This window comes from Pelodiscus sinensis, chromosome 2, assembly GCF_052426305.1.
Source record: "Pelodiscus sinensis isolate ZL-2025 chromosome 2, ASM5242630v1, whole genome shotgun sequence".
NCBI classification, from domain to species: Eukaryota; Metazoa; Chordata; order Testudines; family Trionychidae; genus Pelodiscus; species Pelodiscus sinensis.
In genome coordinates, this window is record NC_143053.1 from 6,204,950 (window position 1) to 6,217,242 (window position 12,293).

Below are 12,293 nucleotides of genomic sequence, written 5' to 3' on the forward strand. Positions count from 1 at the left end.
AGGCGAGGCAACAGCACTTTTTGGACCTGAGGGGAAGTCAGAGGCCAAAACTTTCAGTCTCAGGCGCCTCATGTTAGGTGGTTAGGTTGAGAGATTTGGGGGAGGGGAAGGGCAGCTATTGCTTTCTGGAAATCATCTCCCTTTAAGGTGTCCCATGGCGGACACAAAGTCAGAGGTGAATGGTGGCCCTCCCGGCCTGAGAGCTGTGGTGTTCTCTCAGGGGAATACATCGCATCCATCTTCAGCCAGCCACGATTGAAAACCCGGGCCCGAGAGACTCGCCCAAGGTGGCCCAGCTGTCAATAGAGCCTGAAACACTGCTGGCCATTCCAGCACAGACCAGACAGGAACACTCCCTCCCTCTTCGGATGCTCGCCTATCCCGGGCATGTTTGAAATCATTTGCTTTTCATCAGGGGCTTATCTTATTTGTGCACCCATGGGAAGGCTTTGGGCAGCTACTTTCCAATCTAGAGGGATGGCTTTGGTACCAAGGACCTTCACTGGGAATGACCCTCCCCCCTCAGGGTAGATCTCATACACACACACACACCCGCCCTGAGGCCACTATCTATGAACAGAGGGATCAAAGAAGAAATTGAAAAATAGCTAAAAAAAAAGTTTTTAATGCTATGTGTGATTAATCTGTGGAACTCACTTCTGCAGGAGAGAATCAAGGCAAATCAAAAGAGAGGGAAAATTACACAACTAAGACCAGCATTGGTGTTTATCTGTTAGGGTATGTCTACACTACCCTCCTAGTTCGAACTAGCGGGGTAATGTAGGCATACCTTTAGTGACTTCTTTTCTTTAAATTGAGTTCCTCTAGATTTAAACCAGTGTGACTGAAACAAATCAGATCCTTATTCCTCCTGCTCCCAGTACACAGACTGATCACAATTTGGGGTCATGTCATTTTTCCTCTCTTTTGATTTACCTTGATTCTCTCCTGCAGGAGTGAGTTCCACAGATGAATCACACATCGCCTTTTTTTTTAGCTATTTTTCAATTTCTTCTTTGATCCCTCAATTCATGGATAGTGGCCTCAGGGCAGGGGTGTATGAGAGCCAGGCTGAGGAAGGAAGGTCAGTTCGGGTCCAGGAACACAGTTACGCCATTGTATGGCATTGCACTACTAGTTACGTGATGGGGCTACTTCCATCTCCTTCTGACGTCCCTGTTGAACAGAGGAATGATGGACTTTTCCTCAGACCCAGTATTTCTTCCGGACGGTCACTAGAGTTTCAGGGCCGTGTCTTGCTAAAAAAAACTGTCCTTAATGAAGCAATGTTGTAAATCAGAGCCCAGAGGAGAATGCTCCGGCAGCCGCTCCTGCGGAAGCAGGCGAGCGAAGTTTATTCACTCATCCAGTGAAGGCTGAAATACCTTTGAATCATTTGCACCCAAGCTGTTTATTGGCCTTCCAATCTAAGTCCCGGTGCTGTAATGGACGGTATTACAGAACACAGCCCCTTGGAGGAATCACTCTCCTCCGGGCTCTCGTCTCGCCTACCGCCATTGCTGCTGCTGGATCGGTAGGTATTGAAATGCTTATCAGCGAGGAGAGAGGCCCTGGCGTTTCTGGCTCATGCTAATCAGTCCCAGTCAGATTTACAAGGTGCCTCAGGATGCGTAATTTACTGCCTTCGTACCCGCCCCAGAAAATAGAAGACGAGAGGGAAAGAAACGCCACTGCGGAGCACAAAAGCACCAGAGCCCCGCGGCGCGTTGCAGGGGCCTGGAATGCTGCAGACATGTGCAGCCATGCGTGCCATGCCGCTTCGCTCCCCGAGCCTGTCTGGAGCCGGGCGGCTCTTGACTGGCACCGTGCGACAGGCAGCTCCTCTCCTGAGTGCGCAGCCCCAGATCTGTCAGAGCCCCGGCGACCCACGGCAGGGAGGGAGAGCGGGGGTGACTGGGAAGAAAATCTGCTGCAGGGAGGATGTCGGAGGGATGCGATGCCACAGTTCTGGTCTTGTATCATGGGCCCCCATCCTGTCCTGGACTAAGTGCTCTTAGCTCTTGCTGAAATCCAAGGGGGGCAGGAAGGGGCATTCAGCACCTCCCTCTTTGCAGGGAATGGAAGACACGCCAGGGAGGGGGGGAAGTATTAACTTTGGCCTCCCCCGCAGCTGTTCTGTGTGGCACAGCACGGGTTGGAGAATCGGACCCTTTCCCCTTCCTTTGATGTGTGGCTTTCCACCTGCAATGGGTGCTGAGTGGTACCCAGCGCTGGCCCCAGGGACAGGGTCTGTGTCCCGAAGGCACTGTGTTCTCACTCCCTCCTGTGTCTGTGGAAGGAGATCATGGCTCTCCATCTCTCCTCCAGACAGATGTCCAGGGACCGTGGCGGCCCAGTGCCAGAGGAGATGGGTTCTCGCCTCACTCTTTGCAGGAGCATAACATCTCAGGACGTAGCTGTTACCCAGCACTGCAGAGAGCAGAAGGCACTTCACTGGGGCAGCTGGCCGCGTGATGTGAGATGCAGCACGAAAAAAGGGAATGAATCCCTGATCTGCCTGAGAGCGATCAGTCTGTGCCTTGGCGCACGAGCTTGGGCAGAGCCGCCTTTGTATTAGCAGCCCAAAAATCATCTCCGCAGAACCAAATCCTCCCCCTCTTTACCCCCCGGCTGCTCAGGTCCTGCCTGGCCCTTGAGTTTCCAGTCGAGGAGCCGGGTGTGAGGCCATCCAAGGGAGGAGGCCCTCTGGAAGGGAAAGGGTGTAAGACTATCCCGTCCTTACCTCTGGAGCGAGAGGATGCTCCCCAGGTTCCGGTACAACACGGTGCCCACCACGAAGACGGAGGAGTCGTCGGTCTCTGCGAGGTGGCGAAGAGGAGAGAGAGAGACAACAGCACTGTGAGGAGGAGGATGGCGAAAGCCCCGTCAGCGCCACGGGGCTGCTGCAGGGAGAGGGCCAGAGGGTGGTTTATGGGGGGCCCGTCTTGCAGGTGTTAGACTTTGATGGCAGCGCATTCAGTGGGGCAGAAGGGGGGCAGGACAGGAATGGACACACTCTGTGGTGGGGGGTGTTTGTAAGGAGGCAGCTGCACACAGCCAGGGCCTGACACGTCTCCTCAGCTCTTTACCTCCCAGCAGGCTGAAATCTGCTCCCTGCGCTGAGGTAGGGTTGCCAGATGGTTGAAACAAAAATACCGAACCACTCCCCCCCCCCAGGGAAAAAAAGGGGGGGGGGACCAAAGTTCTTGAGCAGAAAAAAAAACAACCAAGGACTCCAAGTAAGCCAAAAACAATTAAAATAAAACAGCATTGCTTCCCCTAGGTCTTTGGGCCGGCAGCCATTTTGTGCCGGCAGCCTTGGGGAACCAGGTAAGCATGGAGGCTGGGGTCGGGGGGCTGGGGGTGTTGGGAGCGGGGGGGGAGGCCGGGCGCTGAATGTTTGTAAGGTTGCCAGGTGCCCGGCATTTTCGCCTCCTGGCCGCGGAAAAATTCAGAAAGTAACGGACATCTCAGGTGTTCGGTATTCTCTGAATTTTTTACTGGACAGGAGGCAAAAATACCGGACTGTCCGGGCAAATACTGGTCACCTGGCAACCCTAGCTGAGGGCCTTGTAAGGCCAAGGTACCATTTATTGGTGGGGAGCCGACTCTGGGGCAGGCTGGATTTCTCGCTACCCCCCACCCGGAAGCTGCAGCGCCTCCTCGCACCGCATAGGGGTTCCCTAAGGACTAGCCCGTGCCCAGGCCTTGAGCTTCAACTTGACTGAGCCGGGCTGAAGGTTTCCTGTTCCCAATTCCAGCTAATCCCTCTGACAAGGCCAGGGTAGGAGGCACATCGTAGGGTTGCCAGGTGTCCGGTATCCCACCGGACAGTCCGGTATCTGAGCCCTCTGCCCGGTAATATATCAGACAATACGGGACATGTGCAGTGTCCGGTTTTCTCTGATTTTTCCGGCTGGGCTCCGGACGGAAGCCTGACGTGGGCAGCCCAGCTTCTGCACAATCACAGGCTCCCAGCGGCTCAACCAAAAAATACCGGGTGTCTGGTATTTCTTGGGAGACCATCTGCCAACCCTACGCACATGTGGGGAGTCTAATCTAAGCAGCAGGGGCGGGGGGAAGGCAGCCACCGAGGAGGAAGCCCGGCTGCCCGCAGATCAGTGCCGAAGCCGCGCCGCCAAGGCGCCGTCAGAGCGATGCTCGCGGCTGAGTGTGAGAGATTTTCCGCCATGGGCTGCCAAGCCCCCGTCTGATCCAGGCCCCTTCCCTCACCCGCCCCCCGCACACGACTCTGCGCTTGACAGCAGGCCGTCCTCTTCTCGCCAGAGGGTGACGCCGGCCGTCAGCCAACGCCGCACGGCTGGGGCCCAGCTCCGCCAGGCTGGCACGATGGATCCTAATGCTATGTGACGCCACACAGTCGGGGCGCACAGCCTGAGAGGCCGCAGGCCCTTCCGTGCTGATCCCAGATGAGCCGCCGACTCATTTGTGCGACCTCTGGGCCAGTCACTTGACCGACCGTCTCCCTCGCACAACCCAGCTGTGGAAAGCAACAGCCCCCTGAAAACCAGCTGGTGCCTCTGAGCAGCGCCGTCATGGGCACACACACACGTCCTGGGCCCCTGTTCTGGTCCTGCAGACCCGCACACACACAAGGGCTCTCTCTTCCCCTTTGTGCTTGGGCCTGCGGCAGGCAACTCCCCCAGCGGGCTTGTGTGTGAACAGAAAACGAACTGCGGGGACCTGATTCTCATGTGCACTCCGTGGGAATGCCAAGGGGACGGAGTGTCAATGAGACGGGTCTGAAATCTGCATCCAGACTTTAGCAACGGAAGTGCCCCGTCTGGGTTACCCCGACAGGTTGTTTTTCAGTAGCCCAGGCGCTAGAAGCTGGTCCCTGCAGCACTGGAGCTGTGAAGATTTTCGCAGGACCCATTTTAAAGGGCCCATTTCATGGTTGGATCCTCAGTGGGAGCAAAGCAGCATAGCTCCAGTGAAGCCCACAGCTCATTCACACACCCTGAAGACGGGGCCTTTATTTTATAGCAAGCTGCAAAGTTGTTATTCTAGCAATGCAGGCGGCGCACTAGTATTCTCCCTGTTGGAGGCATTCGCAACGATGAGACGAGTGTTAAAAAGAGTTAAACGCCTCTCCCAATAAATAATATATTGACAAGGAAACAGCCTTTTGCTAATATGATGATACAAGATAAGGCCCAGGAAATGAAGCTCCGGATGGAACGGAAGAGAATAATAATGTAAGTCCTAATTTGTGAATTTAACCATTTATTGCCCTTGTAAAGGATGGCATTCTGTTTAGAAGGCAGTGATCTATGACTAGTTTGTGCTGCAGTCCTGGATTAAGTCAGGTCTCTGCTACTGACTCCCTACATGTCCTTGGGGCAGTCACTTAACTGCTTTGCAGTGTTCCTTGTCCGCAGAATGGTGGCTCTAATGCTCATCTACCCAATGGAATAGGTTCTGCAACTTGATGAAAGGCTGTGCTTGGGAGAAAGGTGCACAGGGAAGCCAAGGGATCATGACAACCACTCGGCCAGTCTCCTGCCTTTGTCTCCACAGCTTGATGGGGAAAGAGCAACCGGCCTGCTCTCACTGCAGAAGCCAACCAGTGCTGGGCACAGCTACAGAGAACGGGACCCGATAGTGGCTAGACCCCTTTGCAGGGGTAGTTTAGGCGTCACTTTCTGAAATACTAGTCTCATGATACAGGCCCCAACCCTGCAAAGAGCAGAGCCCCTCCCCTGCGAAGACGAACTCTGTGGACTCACTGGGAACTGAGGCTTCCACACCCAGTACCCCAAAGACCTGCTGCAGCTAACGGATGCCCCACAGGGTAGCTACAGAATCAACGCCTGGCTGATCTCTCTACGATCCGGGCCGTGAGCTCTGCAGTTTTCCTTTGAGATTCAGAAGGCCTTGGCTGGTGCTCAAGAGCAGGCTGGATTTTCTTGGCTCGCTGCCCCTCTCCCTCCCCATGCTGCGGTTCTGGCCTGATAATAGACTGCCACGGAGCAAATGACCCCTGAGTGATTCATGCCCCCTCTCTCCTGCCACTGATGTGTGGTTACAGAGGATTACACCCAGGAAGCACACACATCATTCCAGCTCCACGGCCACTGCCTGCCCGGCAGCCAAGCACTACCTGCCCGGCGGCTGGAGCCAGGCAAGCTAATAACCCGGAACATTTCATATCCACTGCATGATGAATGGCCACCTTTCCTTCTCTCCCTGCCCCCCGCAACTCCTCCACTCGGCAGTAGGAGCCTATTTGCTTGAAACAGACCCATCCTTACACTGGTAACAGCGCTCCCGGTGCCGCGACGTCCGCCCCCGGCGCAGAGTCTTTCTCTGCACTGGCTCATGGCACTGAACAGGTGCCGTGACCCGGACTGGAAACAACGCACAATCCCCACGGAGAGGCAAGCTTGTTCGGAAGGGCTGGCTGGGACCGGGGCAGAGAGAGGGGAATGTCCTGTCCAGCTGATGGCTCGCCTCTCACCCAGCACATCAGGGTCCTCCCAGACGCATGGAGCGAGTGGGTTCGTAATGTCAGCAACGTACTGCGGCTGCCCTCAGGTGCCCAGCTGCTCTGAGGTTTGGTGCTGCCTCCGGCAGCCTCCTAAACAAGGAGCTGCTATGTCTAGGGATGGATCCGGGCCCGAACTAATCTCCTGGACTTTCTAGGGAGCTCAGAGCTGGATCTAAACCAGGCCCTATCGTTCAGGCTCAGCCCCATGTTTGGGATGGGACCTCTCGGTAGGGTTGCCATTTTCATCCAGACAGTCTGTTATTTCTGGCCCCTGTCGGGTTAAAAAAACCCAGAAAATACTGGACATGTTCGGTGTTTTCTGTTTCTCTGGGATAGAAGGCCGGCGGGACATTCTTTCCCTGCAGCGTCTGGCGAGGGCGGGGGGAGCAAGGAGCGTGGGGATATTTTTTCTCAACCAATTTTTTTTCCTGCCATGTTTGGGATTTTTTGTGAAAGTATCTGGCAACCCTACCTCAGGCAGCTCCCTCTAGCTGGGGGCAGAGCTTGCAGCCAGAGTGCAAAGGAGGCCGGAGTTCAGCGATGCCGCAGCGGCGCTGCCTTACCTGCTAGCCCTGTCGAGAGGATGCTCTTGGAGATGGTGACCTTGTCCTCGGAGGTCCTGGCCCAGTCCACCATGCCCCTCCAGCCTTTCATGGGGAAGCTGATGTCGGTGGCGGCGTTGGCGGGGAGTTTGTGAATGCTGAGGACTTGAGGGAAAACAGAAGCAAGAAGTAAAGCAAAGCCCATGTGGGCAGCTCAACATTCGCGCTCCCACCACTGAGAAACCTGCGGGTACAATAGCAGGACAAGAGCTTTGGATGAGTCAGTGTGTGCTCACTTGGACATTGGTGTGAATACACAGTAACTCCATGGTCTTCCCTGACATTGGTGTAAATCCAGAGTCACTCTGCTGACTTCATTTACACCATCATGACTCCAGAGTGAGTCCAATGTCTTCATTTACCCCCGAGTGACTCCGGAGTGACTCCAAAGACTTTATTTACACCAGAGTTACTCCAATGACTTCATTTACACCAGAGTGTCTCCAGAGTGACTCCAATGTCTTCATTTATCCCAGAGTGACTCTGGAGTGACTCCAATGATTGTATTTACACCAGAGTGTCTCCAATGTCTTCATTTACACCAGCACAACTCCAGAGTGACTCCAATGTCTTCACTGACCCCAGAGTGACTCTGGAGTGACTCCAATGATTTTATTTACCCCAGAGTGACTCCAGAGTGACTCCAATGTCTTCATTTACCCCAGAGTGACTCCAGAGTTACTCCAATGACTTCATTTACCCCAGAGTGACTCCAATGACTTCATTCACACTGGTGCAACTCTGAGTAGAAATTCAGTCCTTGACCATTCAGGGCCAAGAAACACCCACAATTCTGGACTTTCTGCTCTGAGAAAATGCTGCTGTCCGTGTGGTATATATGGTGTGAAGGGGAGCTGAGACCAGACAGATGGCATTCCTTTAGCCTGGAGAGAGGTCAAGGCTATGCCCTGTCTCAGAGAAAGATTCTCCTTCCCCGCTTGGTTAAGGGAGCCCCTTGGGACAAACCCCGCTTTCGCTGGCGAGATGTTGCCTGTAAGAACAAGGAGGGCTCTAGGAAATGTCTCTCCCCGCCTCCCATGAGCTGAGGCAACTAGGGCTTGAGAAGGGAGGAGGTGTGAGCATATGGGGCTTTGCGATCTTGGTGTCCAAGAGTGTGGGTGAAAGCAGAGGAAGGCTGGAAGCCTCTGAATTAGCCTGATGCTGTCCAGGAGAGTTAGGATCCCTGGCACGGCAGGAGGTACTTGCTCAGCTAACGTCAGTCCATAAAGCAAGGTGATACCACCTCTCCCGCAGCCTCATCCACTCTCAGGACACTAGGAAATCATTTCAGAATAACCTATTTTGAAATAATAACTCCTGAAATAACAATATCAAAGTAGCGTGTCCACGGCATGGAGAAGTCTCGAATTGAGTCCGAGGCAGGCTCTGTTAATATGGACATGCTCCCTCGACTTAGAGGGCTTAGTTAGTTTGAATTACAGTGGGGAGTAGTTACTTCAAAATAGCGGCACCGGAGCGTCCACACTGCCGTTATTTCGAAATAACTATTTTGGAAATAGTGTTATTCCTTGTGGAAAGCCGGAGTTATTATTTCGAAATAACGGGTTGGGTAGTGTGGACGCTCCACTCGTTATTTCGAAATAACCCCCTGGTGTAGGCCAGGGCTAAGAGTAAGTGTGGAGCCTGACCCCAGGACATGGGCGGGGTCCGTTCCCGTGTCTCTCACATGAGCAGAAGTCGCTGCATGGCTCCCGCTGCTCCCTCTCTGACCCTCCCCGGGCTCCCAGCCAGCCCATAAAACCTGCAGGGAGTAAGCGCATGGTTTGAATCCGCCCACAGAGCAGGGGAGGGGAGGGGAATCCGAACCAACTCACCCAGATTGTCCGTCACTTGGTAAGAGTCCCGGAAATCTTTCATGCGAAATCCAATGACATCAATGAAATCCTCCACCAGCCTGAACAGCTCCTTGGCATTCGGCCCCATCTGCAAACCCAAGGAGGAGAGGTCAAATATTTAGCAGCAGGGAGCGCAAAGGAGCTTATGCTGGAGCTCTCAGAGGGCACGGGTTCAAGCCAGGCTTAGCGCACACAGCGCCAGAAGCATTCTTGCTCTGGAATGCAGCGGAGCAGCAAACCGCCAGCGGGGCAGAGAAGTGATCCAAGGAGATAGAAACACGGACAGGAAAAGACAATAGGAGAATCCGTTTGGGAAAACAGCTGGTGGATATGGAGGAGCAACAGGAGGGCAAAATTTGGGCGTGCGGATGGCGATGCCCAGAGTTCCCTGTAAGCTGGGCACTTGGGCGCCCACCCAGGAGTGATTCAAATGCTGCCCAGCTGATTAGCAGAGCGCCAACAGCATGTGTTTCTACTGGTGGTGCACATCCGTATATGTCTCGGTGCACATAACAAAATGTATCCCACTCGCGGATGGAAAAAGTTAGAGGGAACATTGGTGATGACCAACTGGCCTACCCTCCTTACTCCACGTGACTTATCCCACTGATCAGTCTGGCCCAGGAAAACCCCGGAACATATTTATAGGTTTCCAGGCCCTGCACTAAAAGTATGTGTCAGCCAATGAGATATGCCATTTATAGCAGGTGATATAAATCGGCGCTGCTCCATTTAAGTGTTCTGGACAATCTGGCCTGGTTTGTCCACCAGCAAGACCAATGGGATTTGGAGCCACCATGTGGCACGTAAAGAGGTACTAGCCATTCTCAAGGCAAGTTCTAGAGTACCAGCCCCCAGGGGCAAACCCGAGAACTTTACTCATTCCAAACTCCTCGAGGACTCACGGGGATCTGGCTTCTGGAATATTGTGCTCGACTCCAGGAGCCAACGGGACTGGAAATACACTGAGCAAACAGAGGGCATCCAGAGAATCTTTGCCCACACCGCCGTTCCTGGACTGAGTGCCGCTAGGCCAGTCCGGACCCACCAAGCTACGCAAAGGGAACATTGTCACAATGTTGTGAAACAGGAGGCAACACCGCTCCTGGAGAATGGGTGTTCCAAAAGATGGGGGGGAAAGAGGCTGATTCCGTCAATCTGGGAACCCCAAGAGGATGTGTAAGTCCCAGCTGAGAAGCAGACATCCGAAATTCGGCAGGCAGCTTTGAGTGCCTGAATATTTGGATGTCCCATTGTAGGGCCACCATGGAGGGGTTGTTCGGGCTCTTTCCGATGTACGGTTCTCTGTTGAGAGGATTCGTCCTGAGAAGTATTGGTCTCTGAAAGGCCTGGTTGTATTTAGTGACACCAGACATGACCCTGGGACAATGGATCTAAGCGTCAGGAGCTAAACGTAACTCTCTAAGCACTCCTAAGTTGAAAATCAAGCCCAACCATGCCTAGGAGAATAGACAGAAATAAGAACTGGTTTGGTTTGGTTTGTTGATAGACCCTGTTGCAATTTTGCCTGGTACATGGATATCAATGTAATTGCATCTTAGATCTGTCGTAAGTTGATTGTCCAGACATCTAAGTGATCAAACAAGTAGCTATTCCCAGCCAAACTATACATCTGCATAGGAAGAGGATATTATTAAACGTTTGAGCTGTCATTGACCATGGAGGGACATCTGGGCCAGGAATGAGATACTAAGGTGTAGGCCACTAAAAAAGAGTTGTTGGGCTTGTTCGGCTGGGCTTTTCAAATCGGGAGATGGGAGCTAACGCCCAGTAAAAGAGGAATCTGTGTATATGGTAGGGAGGATAACATATATCTGCCCCTGTGTGGATTGAGAGCAGATCCAGTCTATGTGGCCCTCTAGCGACTGGGGTATTTCAGAGAAGCGATGCCCTGTGATTCTGCTTTTGGTGCTTATGGAGAGCAGACTCTGGTTTTAGATCTCAGTTTTAGGCCAAGATCCTATGGCATCCAAGTCCCCTAGGCAATACAGGCCATGTCAGCCATGACCTTCATGCTGTCTATAACAGTGATGAAAAGATTGGACATTAGGAAAAACTTCCTAACTGTCGGGGGGGGGGGGGGGAATGGAATCAATTGTCTAGGGGGGTTGTGGAATCTCCATCTCTGGAGATATTTCAGAGCAGGTTAGACAGACACCAGTCAGGGATGGTCTAGACAGTGCGTGGTCCTGCCGTGAGGGCAGGGGACTGGACTCGATGGCCTCTCGAGGTCCCTTCCGGTCCCAGTGTTCTGTGATTCAGTGATGCTGAGATACAGGAGGACATCAAAGCCGCGCAGAGCAGAACATCCGCCGCAGGAATGAGCACCAGGAGGAACGGGAGTGACTACGTACACTCTGCACCATGTGGCAGGAGCAGGCTGTAGCACCTGCCCATGCGTTTCTATGTCCCGTTGCAAGGAAAGGGCAACACATCAGATTAGAGTCCCTGGCTCAAGCCCTGAATGCATTGTCAAGCTGCCTGGCCAGATCTGATGGTCATGGGATAGGACAACAGCAACGGTGGCTGCTGAGCCATCGTTCAGGGTACCCATGTTTCGGGTGGGGTCAGAGGCCCGGGGACCAGCAAGCCGGGGTACCTCACAGGGACGCAGCTAGGAGAAAGCCACTAGGAACTCACTGCAGCTGGAGAAAACTGCCACTATTTTTATGACGATCAATGGGGTTTCTGCGTTGTCATGACGACTCAGCAGAGTCCGCGCTACAGTGACTGTTCTGAAATGCGGCTGTACACATGGATTTGCTACATTCGGTCTGTCACCTCCTCGGGAACCAGCCTGGGTTTACACCTGTGCTGGGGAAACACCCGCTTTCGAGGGGAAAGGGGAGTTCAGTGTCGAGGTGCGGCCTGTTCTTGGTCTAACCCCTTTTACCTAGGAAACGCACCCATTCCCCATCTGAGGGCCTGCTTCCCCACAGAGCCTGCCAACAAGGGTGCTAATCGGGGGCATTGCCCCCACACCATTCCTGACCTGGCCCACCTTTGAACCTGTGATCTCTTCCAGGGGATCCTCTTCCTCCAGTCACTCCCTTCTAAGCTCATACATTCATAGACTCACAGACTTTAAGGTCAGAAGGGACCATTATGATCATCTGACTCCCTGCACAGTGCAGGCCACAGAATCTCACCCACCCCTCTTAGAATAATCCTCTCACCTATATCTCAGATATTGAAGTCCTCAAATGATGGTTCAAAGACCCCAAGATGCAGAGAATCCTCCCGCAAGTGACCCGTACCGCATGCTACAGAGGAAGGCGAAAACCCTCCAGGGCCTAACCCAAG

General features: G+C 53.5%; 1 protein-coding gene across 9 annotated transcripts in view; it reads right to left on the reverse strand.

The window, feature by feature from the left end:
- Window positions 1-12,293, reverse strand: part of ADGRB1 (adhesion G protein-coupled receptor B1) — a 423,364-nt gene that overhangs the window by 151,415 nt on the left and 259,656 nt on the right. For all 9 annotated transcript variants that reach the window (XM_075920015.2, XM_075920016.2, XM_075920018.2 and 6 more), the window contains 3 exons: window positions 8,949-9,057; window positions 7,075-7,218; window positions 2,744-2,819 (listed from right to left, as the gene is read on the reverse strand). In XM_075920015.2, coding sequence (XP_075776130.2) covers window positions 2,744-2,819; window positions 7,075-7,218; window positions 8,949-9,057 — 329 coding nt within the window. The remainder of the gene's footprint in view (window positions 1-2,743; window positions 2,820-7,074; window positions 7,219-8,948; window positions 9,058-12,293) is intronic.